Consider the following 16,371-nt stretch of genomic DNA (forward strand, 5'->3'; position numbering starts at 1 on the left):
GTCAACATCAGAGGGGGTGATCGGCAGAAAACCCTACAGAGACTTGAATCAAGTTACATTATCAAACTTAATACCAAAACCCCCATGGGTTTAAATATGGAAGAGGACCTTTACACATACATATGAACTATCCTTGAGATCCTGTTATTTTTAACCATTTTTTAACCGTATTCACTTGCACATTAAGTATTAGGGTGGAGAAGACAACTTAGAATGTTACAGTATCTTGCATAATACTAAATATCTATGTGAGCTAGCATGCCCACTGGGGCTTGATAGGTAGAGAAATTAATGAGGTTTGCGCACAGGCGCTGTTCTCTAATGCAATGTATAATTTGCAGTGCTGAAACTTGCATAAGGGATGACAGTTAGAGATGAATTTGGACAAATCATGGCCCACTAGGGCGGGACAGGTTCTAAATGCAGGCATGTCATAAATGTATTAAAACATGAATGATTGGTTTAAATTTGCGAAGGAGGAGTCAATGCAGTGAGAAGTTTCACTGTTGGCATTAGCCGCTCCACCAAGGCGTTGTTAACTGTATATGCAGTTAACACGCAAGTCCAAAACAATTTGAATGTGTTTATAATATCTCTAACGGTTTCTGATATTGCAGGCATATTTATTCAATAATGGTTTTATGAATTTCAACCTCATTTGATTAAGCGATAATAGATTGGTGAAATGTAACGATCTAAAAAACTACGAGTACGTCTTCACTCTTCATGGTTGTAGTTTTGCACATGACACGGAATATATGCACGGTTAAAATGGCGAAAAAACTTTATTGAAGAGGTTAGTGAGCAAGCCTGCTGGGCAGGCGAAACGCGTCTGACTCTTTTCAGCTGACAATAAAGAAATTATCCAAACGACACGGCGTCGACATTCCGTTTTTGGAAAGTGAGCATATCGTCAGACCGGGCTTCGGAGGTCTATTAACGCCGACACGCCTTTCGTTCAGGAGGTGGTGGGTCACCGAAGCAAATGAGAAACCTATATGTTTAAATGCATGTAATATATTCGGCTGTAGGCATGTAACTTATATAAAGTGGGACTATTGGCTTTGTTAGATTTATCATTAAAGAATTATACAGTAAGTAAATCCAGCATTGTGTTAAAATGTAACTTTTTCAAAGACTATCATAAATGAACATTTGAATGCTAGAATTGAAGTCATTGCGAAAATGTATACGTCTTTTGCTAACAAGAATTAAATTCATACCTGAACGAAAAAGAAGAAAACCCGTGTTCAGGCTCACATCTCATACATACAATTGTACACCGCAAGATATAAGAAAACACTCTTGAGTGAATGAAAGGGTTTGGAATGCAAGAAAGCGGTCTGTAGGGACAAAACAGGAAAGGCACAACTAACTAAGACATTCAGGAGTAAAAGGCCTTTGGGTCTATAGAGAGGGTGCTAGATTGGAGTTCCTGGGAAGGAAATGCAGTGGGCAAGGCTAAAGTTAAGAGCTAAAACCTCATTACACGATGATGGCACCTGTGTTGCTTCCAGAGGGTAAACTAATGGAGAGAGACAGTGGGAGAAATTGGGTTGTTGGTTGACTGGGGTGTGAGCCCCAGTCAAGAAGCAACCACAATCCTTGTCAGCGGGTAACACCACCAAATTAACTTGTGCTCAACCCCCTGGTAGCTTGGTACAGAGCAGTCAGGATTAACTTAGATGCAATGAGTAAACTATTTGTTAAACACTTCAAACAGTAAAACTGTGAAAACACAACACAAAGAGAATCGCACACAAAGTTAGAAAAATAAAGTAATTTTTTTGTTTTAAAGTAGCATCTTCATTTAATGCTAAAAAACGGTCTATCATCATCTTCCTTACATCAAACATTTTCTTGTAAATTTGATGTAATAAAACACAAATATTAGTTGAGACAGCCAAGTTTACATTAGCATGGCTTAACAAATAGCCATGGGTACCGGAACACCAATTTAAAATAGAGTAAAATGTCATAAATAAAACAAGAGGAAAACGTTAAAGATACAATCAGTAGAACTGGAGTTTTGAATTTTTAAAGAATAAAGTGAAAAATAGCGTCTAGAAGCATAAAGCGCCAACGTGCCTATCAGTTCGCTGGACTGGGTCAAAGTCAAAAGTTCAGGGCGACGCGATGGAGCGCAGGTCAGCTACCGCCCCATATAAGTCCAGCTGATGTTTTACTTTCTCAGGTTTTGTGCCAAAAGTCCCTTTTGTGTTGAAGAGGGTTTGGAGAAGCATGAAGAGGGTTGGGGGAGGCTGTCGGAGTGGTGCAAAGACCAGGCCCGGCAGGAGGGAGACTTGCGTTGAGAGTCTCATGCAAACTGTCAATGCTGCAGTGCGAAGAGATGGGCTGATGGCACTTCACACTGTTCTTCTGTGCCAGGAGCATAGTCTCGTTACAAATGGGCCTGTTCGTAGTCTTAAGTAGCCCAAAAGCTTGATTTCAGCACCTTTGCGCTACACCAAGGGTCCTGGACCTGAAAGGCACCACTTGGGGTTCAGCAACTTGCTGCAGCTGGATCGAGGAGCTGTTTGGGGAGCCTTTTATGCCCCTGAGGCTCAGATCAGGAGGCCAACAGACTAGCTCTTAGAGTCACTCTGGGGTCTTGTGTTCAAGATAAGGTTGCAGGTCCAGTTCTTCCTCCTCTGGCAAGACAGCAGCAGGCAGGTGGCCAGTAAAACAGGGCAGTAGCTACTTAAGAGTAGCAGTCCAGTAGAGTGGCAGTCCGTTCAGCAGCACAACAGTCCTTCTTAACTGCAGTGAATGAACAGGTCCAGAAGTGTACTGAAGAGTTGGTGTCTAAGGGCTAGTATTTATACATAATTGTGCCTTTGAAGTTGGGAGAAGCGTCTAGAGGCAAGCCTTTGAAGTACAGAGATACCTTGATTTCATGGCCCTGGCTCCAGACTAACTACAGGGGGTAGCCCTTTGAGCAGAGACAGGATACAGCCTATTCAAGTGTAAGTGGGGCTGGACCAAGCTCCTCCAACCTATCCTGCCAGTGATGGCCCAGCCAGACCCACCTAAGCAACCTGTGTGGCTGTCTAGGAGAAATACGCAAAGCCCAAATTCCAACTACACCCAGTTAGGTTGCCCAGAGACAGGCTGCAGGCACAAAATGGCTAAGGAAAGAAAATTAGAACTTTCTAAAAGTGGCATTTTCAGAATTGGAATTTAAAATCGGACTTCGCCATAAGTTAGGATTTTAAATTGTTATTCTAGAGACACTGTACATGAAGGGGTTACCTTTTCCCATCTGGAAATTACGCTAATAAAAATTATAAAATTAGTAACTCCAATGTTATCCCAGGAGAGGTGTAGGCCTTGCAGTAGTCAAAAACGAATTTAAGAGTTTTTCACTACCAGGACATGTAAAACTTAAAAGAACATGTCCTACTTTTTAAATACATTGCACACTGCTCTCTGAGCTGTCCAGGGCCTAGCCTCGGGGTGACCTATTTGCATTAAAAATGGAAGGTTTGAGCCTGGCAAAAGGATTATTTTGCCTTTTCAAAATAACAGCTTAAAACTGCACACACAGGCTGCATTGGCAGGCCTGAGACATGTTTAAGTACTACTTTTAGAGGGTGACATGATCAGTGCTGCAGGCCTACTAATAGTATTTAATTTACTGGCCGTGGGCACATGTAGTGCTACATTACTAGATGAGATTCAAAAACGTTTTTCCCACTTCGAAGTATGGAACAAGGTATAAATACTGGACCCTATTGAGTAGCTCCTGGGCCTGTGGAGGGCCTCAGAAGTATTGCCTTGTATTCCAGATGACCACGCTGCTGCTTGAGGCTTTGTACCTCAGAGGACTGCCATGTGCCCTCTTGGTATCAGAGAATTTCCTGCTGCTTGAAGCCTGCCTTGTACCCTCAGAAGACTGCACTGCTGCTTGAGGCCACCCTTGCGGCTTTATCCCAAGACTCCCAGAGTGACTAAGGGTTAATTGTCAGACCTCCTGTTCTGAGCTATAGGGATACAACAAGTTCCAATAACCTTGAACCCTGCACCTCGACCCTGCCTTATGGAAGTCCTGCCCTCCAATGGCGCCCCACCAGTCCTGGACCCTTGTAAGTGGTGGTAAAGGTAACCTTGTAAGTGGTGCTAAAGGTGACCAAACAGCCAAAACTTGGGACAGAAGATTTTCCACCAAAACGTGGCCTGAGAACCGACAGGAAACCAGGATCGCCGATCACTGGTCGGCCTGCGTTTGTGGTAGCTCCCACTATGTTTTTCTCCGCAGCAGCAAATCCTGTTCACCAGAGCCTCTCAGAAAGGGTATCTGGCCTTGTTGGCTACAGCCTGCAGCTTTGTCCTGCTGGAGATTTTTGACTTTCAACAAAACGCCCATGCCTTGTCCTGCTGAAATGTGCTTTCTCAGGAGCTTTTCTTCAGAATTTCTTTTAAGTCGAAAGCTGAGCCGAGACTATGCCCAATCCACCTCATGTATCAAACTGACATCTGCGGTTGGGGCTTTGATCTTTTAGGCACTATTTTTCACTAAAGATTTTATAAATTAAAGCTCCGGTTCGACTGATTGGATTTTATTTGTTTTGATGTCATTTTGTTTATTAAAATGTTCTCTATTTTTCTAAATTAGTTTGTGATTTTTCTTGTATTGGCAGTAGTAGTTTAGCTTTATTCGACATGATAAATATCATAAAAGCGGTACAATTTTAGATTAAAAAGGAGACATATTTACACAATTTTTTTTAATTTTTTTTTTTTTAAACGATTAAATCATGACCTAGTACAGCTTGTGCAATGCAATTTCCAGTGCAAATTTTATAAAAACCATAAAAAATATAAAGCTATAATAATGGCTAAAAAACCTATATAAAAGAGAGGCCCGGAATTAATACCCAAATTGGCTAGTCTCTAATCACAGTTCATCCCTGGGCTAGTAGGGCAATTTGGCTTCCTTACCAAAATCTTACTTCTTATTAGCCAAGCACGGCCCAAGAATTTGGCCACCCCGCATATCAAAGTAAGTGAAGATACATCTGTACATAGGATGCGGAGTGCATTTCGGTGGCTCATTGGACCTAGGAGTTGGCAAACCGGCTTTAGCCACCTAGATCTAGCAGACCTGTACGCCGGACAGGCGAACAAGAGATGAGCAATAGACTCGTTATGATAAGCGCAACCCGGGCAGGGTGAAGGAGTCAAGTTTGACCCTTTCCAACTTGCAATTAGACTGTTAGTAGGGAGTGTCCCGAATCTCAGCTTCATATATAAAGCCCTATCTCTAGGGGTCTGGATAAAATCCAGGTAAGGTTCCAATTTACAAGTGATTTTATGCTGAAAAAACTCCTCAGTCAATTTCCCTAATCTAGGATTTTGGATGGCCTGTGACTGCACCCATTCCCAATAAGTTCTTTTTAGAACCTGCTTTGTTGGTGGGGTCTGGGTGCACCAAGCCTCTTTGAGGCCAATGGCAGTTAGGAGTTTCTGAAGATCCAATAGCCATTTAATCTTGCTCCCTGTGTCGGCTAGTAGTAATTCGTCAAGAGCTGCCGCATAGTTGGACAATTCGGCAGTCCTTCGGATGCGAGCCCAAAAAGAGAAGGGGGCGCAGGCGTACTATGTCTTGAATAGAATGCCTACCCAGGTCAAAAAATAAAGGCTTCAGAGGCGTTGAAATAGGTAGAGAGGTTATATCTCTCATAAACTTGTTTTCGGATATGGCGAGTTGGTCAACATTCTGAAAACCCCAGAGCTCAGATCCATACAAGGCTGAGGAAAGCGCTTTGCCTTCATAGACAGCAAGCACAGGAGCCACTGGCCTGGACCAAGATAGGCGTTGTTCTCTCAAGATAGCACCGGAGGCCCTCTTATGGTTTAAAAGCATCTTGGCTAAGTGGGGACCCCACCTCATGTCCTTGGAGATGCGAATCCCCAAATAGTCGAATCCCTCCACAATGTCCAGGGGGACCGCGTCCAGGGTGAAATTGTTTTTGAAACATTTGGACGGGTTGATACTCATGATCTTAGTTTTAGTGGTGTTAATTGTCAACCCATGTAATTCACAAAAGATGCCAAACCTATTCAGGAGCCTCTGGAGTCCCCCCGGTGATTTCGAGATCAAGAGAGTATCGTCTGCGAACAGGAGGGTCGGGGTCTTCTCCCCAGCCAAGGAAGTAGCGTCTGCCGGTTCCTGTCGCAGGAAATCAACCACCCCGTTGATGTATAAAGAGAACAGGGTGGGTGCCAGCACACAACCCTGGCGGACCCCCCTGCTCACCGCGATACTCTCGGTCAATTGCCCCTGGGACCCCCATCTTATTTTGGCATAATTTCCATTATGCAGGCGCTGTATAATATCAAGAACCAGGGGGGGGGGGGGATGCCTAAATGTTGTAAAATGAACCAGAGTTTCCCCCGCGGTACCAGATCAAAGGCGGTCTTCAAATCTATAAAGGCCAGGTAGAGACTGCCTTTCCCCAGGAGTACTGTCTTCCAATAGATCGTGAAAAATCTAAACACCTGGTCAATTGTTCCCACTTTGTTCCTAAAGCCCGCTTGGAAATGTGACAAAATGCCGTTATCTTCCATCCAAGTACCAATCCTGGCCAGGAGGACCCTGCCAACCACTTTCTGTGACACATCGATTAAACTAATCGGTCGATAGTTGGCAGGGTCTTCCCTATTCCCCTTTTTAAAAAATGGGGGCCACTTTAGCTCCTTTCCAAGAATCTGGCAGAGGTAACCCCCTCGCTATTAAATTCAGCATCAATAGGATAAAAACAGCCCATGTTTCAGGATCGTGCAGGAGCAAATCTCCTGGGAGACCGTCTGGGCCCGCTGCCTTGCCCGGGGCTATGCTATTTATTGCTGTCACCACCTCAGCTAATTCAAAGTACTCTGAATATTGAGTGGAGGCACTAGTGGTGGAGAGGCATTCAGTAGCTGGGGGAGGGAGATAGATATCAGCAGCAGAATACAACTTAGCAAAATGATCCATCCATTGCTTAGCGGTGACATAATTAGAAATAGGGAGCAGGATACTACTGGCCCTTTTGTTAATAAGGTCCCAAAAACCTTTTGGATCTTTCTCTTTGGATGCTTGTTTAATATCTTGCCAATGGTTCTCGTCCCAAATTTTCTTGGCTTCCCTCTGGGCCGCAGAGTATTCCTTTCTTGCTTTGGAGACTGCCATAGGATCTTTATTCTTAATTTCCTGTGAAAGGGCCGCCCTTTTCTCCTTACATTTTGCAGAATACCAGGGGTTACCAGCCTTTGCCAGGGTACATCTAGACTAGAGCCTGCTTTGCCTGCAACAGTAAAAAAGGCACTCAGTTTGGCAATGAAATCTTGGTAGGTCAGATAAAGTTTAGATTGGACCTGCGCTGATTTAGAAAGATTCATTAATTTGTTAATCTCGGCATCTAGAATGCCCTTAATGCTTTCCATTTTGTATTCCTGGTTGGCAACTTTTAGCCATTTAAGGCGTCTGCAACAATTAGTGGGGATTACTTCTCTAGTAGTCAAAAACGGGCGAGAACTAACCTCTGCACCAGGTGCCTGCCAAACGTTATTTAGTACTAGACATAGGGGGTTATGGTCACTATCTGAGGAAGGTTTTACTACCATGTCTATCAGATCTCGCCATAACCTAACATCCAAAAGGATGTAATCAATCCTAGACGGGGAGCTGATCCTGTTGAAAGTATAAGCCCCATGTGGGTCGGAGGTTGATCTCCCATTTGCCGCTCTGAGATTAAATTCCTGCGTGAGTGCATTGATTTGGATAACCCTCTGGGACCACTTCCTAATAGGGGGTAACTCAGGGGCGGGAATATCCCAATTTGCGTCTACTTCGTCGGTGCCAAGAAAGTCCTCCTTGCCAAGCGGTTCAAATGTGCAATTTAAGTCGCCCCCTACAATGATGTAGGAAGTAGGGGGAATGCCCGATAGCATGCCCTCCAGAGATGAAATAGTTGCAGAACCCCGGGCACCCTTTGAGAGCCCCTAACATAGATATTAAAAAGATCCAGTGAGGGTCTGTTAGGAGCTCCGCAAACTGTTAAATGTAAAATATCATGTGAGATACAATTGTGGGAAATAATTGTCCAGTTCAGGGAAGTACTAACCCATATAAGGAGACCCCCAGATGGGCGTCCCCTGCTTGAACCAATGGCCGGACAAAAATAAGTAGAGTATCCGGACTTGTATAGAGGATTTAAACTCCAGGTTTCCTGGAAAAGGCAGATCTCATATTTTCCCACTAGGGCATTCCATTCCGGGAGTAGTAACTTCTTCTCTAGTCCCGCAATATTCCAGGAGAGAAAATTGAGTTTGATCTTGTTAGATGTATCTGCTGGCCCTACATCTCCTAGAATGTCATAAGGTGTCAAGTTTCTATGGATTGCCATGCTCTCACAAATATCTCGAAAAGAGGGAGCAGCTGGGACAATATGATCACTGGGGCGGGTAAGTGAGGGAACCACGCTATGACCATTACTTATAACCTGTGACGGTCAATCCACCCTGTCCAGGTCTGACTCCCCCCTAGGGCTCACTGGGGTCAGATGGGTTTTCACCCCCAATGGCGCCCAGAGAGGTGTGCTCCTGATTTGTATAGATGAGTGCTCTGGGGAGGAAGTGCGGAATTCCAGGGCCACTAAATTCTCGGCCAGAGAGGTATCTACTAGTTCCAGCTCGATGCAGTCGAGCCGGGAATTGTGGTCCGATAACCTCCTTACCTTGGTGATATCCTCCCTAATGATGGATCTGCAGCCCCTAACATGGCGCAACCAGTGTGTAACCTTGTTGCGGAGTGATTCGCCGCCTTCGTACCCCTGATTGGGGGGGGGGGGGTTTGGGGACTTTTACCATATATACTGTTTTCCTATTATTTGGCACCCTGTCTGTGTGGTTTGGTCCATGGGGCCGAATGTTAATGGTCGGGACATGCTGCACAATAGGTAAGAGGTCTTGTGGAGCCCTCGAAATAACCCCCCTAGAATTTCCAATGTTACGGTGGGGCCTACAAAGGCTTAGTTTTTCCACATGATTTAACTTGGGATTAGGAGGAGAAGGCATGGGAGGCGGAGCGAATGCACAATTAGACAGTCCTCGGGGTCCCCTAGCGAGTGCCATATCAGCAGAAACAATCTGGGGGCTGACAATTGGGATAGCCGCAGGAGCGAAAGTAGCTTTAAACTGGAGAGGTGGGGAGGGCAGGGAGAGACTTAGCTTAGCATTTAAAGTCTCAATAATCTTTCCAAGTGAGACTATCTCATTTTGAAGGATTTCAACTTTCTCCAAAAGGCCCACAAGAGATGCTTTGCAAGTGCAGGGAATCAAAGGGGCCGCGGCCTCAGCGGAATCACACCTACTCCCAGAAGGGCTATCCGCTGCGGAGTCCAGCACTAAGAATCTATTGGAACATGGGATAGATTGCAAGAACTCATCACCCATTTTCTTGGAGACGGGGCCCCTCGACTCAGGGGGATTGGGCCGGGGTGCAGGGGAGTCTAAATCAGATGTGAACCTCGTGTCGTCCATTAGTGAGCTGTGGGAGATAGGATTAGGGCGTGTGATATTTTTTTTTTTATTTTTAAACATGGTCGGAATGACCTTGGGGGGATTGTCACCCAGCCCCACCTCATCGCCCGCAGCAATCACCGTGATGTTACCTCCTAGTATTTCCTCGCAGTCGGTGACAATGCTCTCAATTCTGTCTAAGACACAGTTGCTGGCTGCATGATTGGCTATTTTGGTCTTTTTACCCTTTTTACTCCCCACAATGCCCCCACCCTCCATTGCCTTCCTCTTACCCATTCAGTAACAATGACTATGTTTAAAAGAAAATAAAGGAAGATGAAAAAAAGAAAATATGAACTACAAAGATAAAAAAGAAAAACATGTAAACTAGGGTAATCAGCGGCTTAGATATACAATTGGCAATAATGTAGTCCGCCCCTTGGGGTAATCGCAGACCTGGTGGTGGCAACGAAGCAATGTACCTTAGAGATCTTGCCTTCAGGGTTAGAGGGGGAGCCCTGTCCTGTCTCCTCCTATCAATGACGGGCAAGGACGGGCCCGTCCTTGGCCCGGGCTTTGCCCGGGCGCGGCCCGCGCACGTCCCGCGCTGCGGGTCTTCAGATGGACTTAAATCCCTCCCCGGCGCTGCCTGATGATGTGGGAGGCATGCGCCCGGGGCGAAGGATGCTGGGAAATGAAGTCCGGGATGGCCGTTCCCCTCACGGCAGCGGAGAAAGTACAAGGAACGCAAGGTAGGGGGAAACTTCCCCCGGTGAACGCCGTTCCCCTCACGGCGGGTCAAGAGCTTGCAATATCACCAGGTGCTTCAGGCGCGCGTCCCGTGCTGCGGGTCTTCAGATGGACTTAAATCTCTTTCCGGCGCTGCCTGATGACGTGGGAGGCACGCGCCCGGGGCGAGGGATGCTGGGAAATGAAGTCCGGGATGGCCGTTCCCCTCACGGCAGCGGAGAAAGTACAAGGAACGCAAGGTAGGGAGAAACTTCCCCCGGTGAACGCCGTTCCCCTCACGGCGGGTCAAGAGCTTGCAATATCACCAGGTGCTTCACTGCGCACGTTCTTGTGTTGTATTTCACTTTATTACTGGTTGTATACTTTATATATACCTAACAAATTGTATAACATTCCCCTCGGTGGTGGCCAAGACGAGCCTGGGCCCACTGCTCAGGCTGTACAGATCTACCCTTGAGGAGAGCTTGCTGATTAGCAGAATTGGCCAAGTTGATGCTTCTAAAATATATTGCTCCCTCAAAAAATTACCCAGACACATTTGGGCCTCTGCAGCAGAAATGGAAGGCCTGCGTGGGGGAACTAGACAACGCAGACTGGAGAGAGGCACGTATGGTCCCCAAAGGGATTGCAATATCATCCAGACTGTGACTCATTCAACTAAACTGCCTTCACACAATGTACCTCAGCCCTTGCCGCCTCTGGCAGGATGGAATACTTCCCACGCCCAAATGCTTCCTATGCACCCATCCAGATGCTGACTTCTTTCACATGGTCTGGCAGTGCCCTGACATTGAACCATACTAGTGGCGCACTGCCAGAATGCTTACGCAGTTGTTGGGGAGCCATACTGGACTCGCACCTAGAGTGGTTCTATTGGGGATTCTGGAAGACATAGGCGGGAATAGGGGACAGCTGGTGTTGATGGGTGTCGCATTGGTCCTAGCCAAGAAAGATAATGCATTAAATGGAGTTCCCCAGTCCACCTACATTTTTAGAGTGGCAGAAGACAATGCAGGCATGCTCCAAATTGGAGGGGACCATTTAAAGGCATAGGGCTGTCCACAGAAGAATGCCCAGGTGTGGGGCAAATGGTGGGATTAATATGGACTGAATAACTCCACAGGAGCCATGGGGCCAGTTGCTGCAATACTGGGGAGGTGACGGGGATGAGGGGTGTGTGTAATAATGTGCTTGTTGGAAATGCAAATAAAAATGTGTTTATTAAAAAACAAATTGCTTTGTAAGGTAAGCCTGACTACTTTTGTGTCAAACTACCAGAGGATTAGGCACAGATTAATGTAGTGAATTTTGTGCTTCACATTGACAGGGATTGTGGTTGTTGCTTGAGAAGGGTCTTCACTCTCCTCACTCAAAAACCCATTTACCTACAATGCCCAACCAGGAAATGAATTCTTAAATAAAGTTTCACTGTTCAATCCTGCACTCCTTTGCATCTGCATCAAATACAATATACGCCAGTCAGTTGATCCCTAACAGAGCAATCCATCCATGCATTGTTTTTACACTACGATCAGAAGCTGGATATTGGACTGTTTAGAAGAATTATTGTAAAACAGCTAAGAGGAAGACCTGGCTGCACAAATCTTTTAAATAATCTATTGGTGTAGTCTTTCATGTTTTAATTAACCTTACAAAATTACATTCCCCTTGTTTGGTGCTAAAAGTATAATAAAGAAAAAACTGTAGTAAAATGAAGTAGCTCACAAATTCTGCAAAATGTCAATTGTTCTGAAGCATAGTGTGCTAATCTATGCCTAATATACTAGGGGGGTCTAGCTGAAGCTGTTAGCAATTAAACTTCAAAGGGGAATAATTTTTAGCACAGCCCCAGGATTTATGTAAAAATCACTAACTGGTCCCAGGCAGACCGAAGAACCTTCTCAATACCTTTGTTCTAAACTGTGACCCAGCACAAGTTTTAAAATGTGGGCAAACCATTTGTTGAACTACTTATTAAAACAATTCAATATTATTTAGCTTATATTCATTAATATGGCTTTGGACTATCAGTTTGGACGTCAGTGGCAACTTTCTAATAGCAGATCAGGAAAGCAAATAATCTCACCTTTTTCATGAAGCTTACATCTTGCTTAGTAATTTTCTCTCTCTTTATTTTAAGATCAGAAACATCTGGAATGATCCTGTAAAAACAACCAAAAACAAAATTATAAAATAATTGGTTTTGGAAATTGAAGCCCAACAATCTGTAGAAGATTTAGCCATCAGCCTATTAATCAATCATGCTTCATCTCACAATGCTGGTCTTCTGATTCAACAGCATCATAAAGACCTAAGAAATAATAGTTGTAAAATGGCCATGTGCACTAGCAAACTGTATTCTGTCTCACTAATTGCATTTGCTGGCAGCTAGACCCAGCTACAGACACACACACAGTGTCACCAGAGCAGCAAATCTGAAACACAATATGAATAGGTGATCATGTATAGGAGAACACTCTTGGAAAAAGCAAGACATTTATAGCAGCTGGTACAGAATGCGGAGTGGATTCAAGTACACAGTGCAGTTGTAGAATAGGCAACATATTCAAACAGATTATCTTTTAATATGCTGATTTCTTAGCGTAAAAACTCTCTACTAAGAAAAGGAATATTAACAGTATAATTTATGGCTATTCCCTAGATTTATTCCTCCTCTCTTTCTACAAGTACTGCCTATTCCCAGTATAGCAGACAGGTATTACTACTCTAATCAAACCCACTTCAAATATTCTGCATCACTTTTCCTGCTTACCATCCAAAATCAGTAGGTAGGCATAGGTCTTGGATCTATGGCACTACAACTCATAAAGTAATAGAAAAATGGATGCAGTAAAAATCCTTCAGAATAATGTCTATGAAGAATAAATTATTGTACACAAAATAAAGACTCTGATGTCTTGTCTGCTGTTTAGAAGTCTTTGATTTATTCTCATCGTAGGAGAACAACTGTGGATGTAGATTTCCATCTGTTTTAGCATAGATTGGTGAAACAAAACTAAAATTATAGTACAATGATGACTAAGGTATGATTGTCTCTTTTCCCAACATTAAGATCATCATAAATAATGTAAGACATACCTCTTTTAGTTTACTAAACGTAAACGTGAAGACCATCCAATTAAACAAACTTAGCAGACAAGTGAAAAGAAAAAGAACAAACTGAAGATCCGAGGTCAGTCGAGGTTTGAAGGCTGCAGCGCCTGCGTGAGACGGCTGCAGCTGAACCCAGTGGGCGGAGCTACTTACCATTGCTTACACAGAGGAATAAGCACTCTGGTATGGCTGCTCCCTAATGGTTGAAACGAAAGGCAGACAAGTTTCATAATGCATGAGCAGTCAGAGCGTCATCTCATTCATGAAAAGTTTACAGAGGATGCAACACCTGCAATAATGGAACATTCGAAACCAGGATCCAGCTCACCAAAAGCAGTGCGGTGAAACGCAGAGACCTGGTAGTAGAGAGACCTTATTTCATGGTCCCAGTCGGGAAGCTGGGAGTGTTGGGTGACGGAGGTCTTAAAAGTGACTGTCTCCTTCTGCAGTCTTTCACTACACATATGTGCATGACTATTGCCTGGTGGGAAAGGAAAATGCTACTTACCAGTATGCATCTGTTCTTGACATGTACAGCTGCAGATCCACACACTATGCATACATCGCCATCTGGTGTTGGGCCCGGATGTTTGCACTTGTTTTTGTCCTGGAAAAGTTTTGGGAAGTCAAGAGATAGGTGACTCCTCCTTTGGATGATAGTGCGCATGGGCATCGGCTCCATCTTCAGATTGTTTTTTGCCAGCAGGGAAATGATAGAGTTTTGTGAGAAACAGATAAGATAACCATGTATGCTATATCTAAATAAGATAATACTGGAACAGATAAAGGTAGCCCGGGAGGTGGGTGGGCGTGTGTGGATCTGCAGCTCTACATGCCAAGAACAGATGCATACTGGTAAGTAGCATTTTCCATTCGAGGCATATGAGCTGCAGATCACACACTACGCATATTGTATAGCAGTCCCCCTCCTTAGCGGCGGCCACCAGTATCTGTTGCAGTAGTCTGAGATAGGGTTTTAAGTACAGCTTGGCCCACACTAGCTTGTTGTTTTGATTGCACATCTACACAATAGTGTTTTGTGAACGTGTGCGGTGTAGACCATGTAGCTGCTCTGCAGATGTCATCTAATGGAATGTTCCCTAAAAATGCCATAGAAGCCCCTATTTTTGTTGTAGAGTGGGCTCTAGGAGGAACAGTTAAAGTACGCTTTGCTTTGTGGTAGCAAATTAGTATGCATTTAACAATCCATCTGGCTATCCCGGACTTTGATATTGGAATGCCTTTGTGTGGTGGTGAGAAAGAAACGAAAAGTTGTTTAGTCTTTCGAAAAGGTTGTGTTCTCTCAATGTAATAGAGCAATGTAGAACTCTTTCTGCGACTGTGTGTGGTTGCGAGAATATGGGCAACTCCACAGATTGAGGTGGAAGGGAGAAATTACTTTAGGGAGGAATTTAGGATTAGTTTGGAGAACAACCTTATTGTGATGGATTTGTAAGAAAGGTTCCTGAATAGTTAGTGCCTGTAGCTCACTAACTCTTCTTAGAGAAGTTATGGCCACTAGGAATGCAACCTTCCATGTTAAGAATTGTAGCTCACATTTATGTAGAGGTTCAAAGGGAGGGTCCATTAGTCTTGTGAGAACAATTTTTAAATTCCACACAGGTGACGGTGGAACTCTGGGAGGAATTCTCCTTTTGAGTCCTTCCATAAAGGCTTTGATGGCAGGTACCCTGAATAGTGATAAATGTTGTCTATTTTGTAGATATGCTGCTATGGCAGCAAGGTGTAGCCTAATAGACGTATAGGCTAGTTGCACCTTTGTAGGTGTAGTAGGTAGCTTATAAGGTGTTGGATAGACACACCTAGGGGATTGATGTTATTGTTATGACAATATATCACAAATTGTTTCCACTTGGCTACGTAACAGGATCTAGTGGTAGGGCATCTAGCTTCCTTAATGAGGTTCATACAGTCAGGAGGAAGGTTAAGGTAACCGAATTCTAAGATTTCAGCAGCCAGATAGCAAGGTTGAGCTGAGCTGGGTCCGGGTGTCTGATCTCTCCACGGTTCTGGGTTAAGAGGCGTGGTGAGAGGTGTAATCTTTGGTGCAGAACTACGGACAGTTTCAGCAATGTGGTGTACCACGGTTGTCTGGCTCAAGTTGGAGTAACTAAAATGAGTCAGTGAGTGTTGCCGTAGTTTGCGCACCACCAGTGGTATGAGTGGGAGAGGCGGAAAGGCGTACGCAAATCTGCTTGACCAGTTCATCCATATCGCATTGTCTTTGGCCAATGGGTGTGGGTATCTGGCGGCGAAGCTTGGGCGTTTTCGTGGGTGGCGAAGACATCTATCTGTGGTTGCCCCCACATTTGAAAGAATGGTTGAAGAACTTGTGGATTAAGTTTTCACTCGTGGATCTGTTGCGTTTGACGACTTAACAGATAAGCTATGGTGTTTTGGACTCCTGGAACATGTTGGGCTAGGAGAAATAATTTCTGAGGTATAGCCCATCTCCAATGTTCTGTGCTAGCTGAGAGAGCTGCAGAGAGTGTGTCCTGCCTTGTTTCTGTATGTAGTCCACGGCAGTCATGTTGTCCGTGCGGACTAGGACAGTCTTGCCTGATATTTGTTTTTGGAATGCTTTTAAGGCTAGGAATATGGCCAGTAATTCCAGGTGGTTGATGTGGAATAACTTTTGTTGAGGTGTACACCTGCCCTGCATGGTGTGATGTGATATAATAGATGAGCTCCCCCAGCCGGAGAGGAACTGGCTCTAGGAACGGTCGCCCTTTGGAAAGATTTTTGGTGTTCCACCACTGCAGAGAGTGATGAGTGCGACCGTCTACCAACACCAGATCTGTTAGCTGACCTTGAGCCTGGTTCCATTGGCGTGCTAAGCACTCTTGTATGGGACGCATCTGGAGTCTTGCGTGAGGCACTATGAATATGCAAGAGGCCATCATCCCTATGAGCTGCATTCGAGCTGGAAGAGAGTGTTGCGGCTGAAAATTGGTGAGGAGAGCGAGAATGCTTGCTATCCTG

At 44.7% G+C, this 16,371-nt stretch overlaps 1 protein-coding gene across 3 annotated transcripts in view; it reads right to left on the bottom strand.

The window, feature by feature from the left end:
* Positions 1-16,371, bottom strand: part of EFR3A (EFR3 homolog A) — a 1,080,015-nt gene that overhangs the window by 250,439 nt on the left and 813,205 nt on the right. For all 3 annotated transcript variants that reach the window (XM_085604916.1, XM_085604915.1, XM_085604914.1), the window contains one exon: positions 12,341-12,416. In XM_085604916.1, the coding sequence (XP_085461042.1) occupies positions 12,341-12,416 (76 nt within the window). The remainder of the gene's footprint in view (positions 1-12,340; positions 12,417-16,371) is intronic.

This window comes from Triturus cristatus, chromosome 5_1 (assembly GCF_964204655.1).
Source record: "Triturus cristatus chromosome 5_1, aTriCri1.1, whole genome shotgun sequence".
In the NCBI taxonomy this organism is placed as follows: Eukaryota; Metazoa; Chordata; class Amphibia; order Caudata; family Salamandridae; genus Triturus; species Triturus cristatus.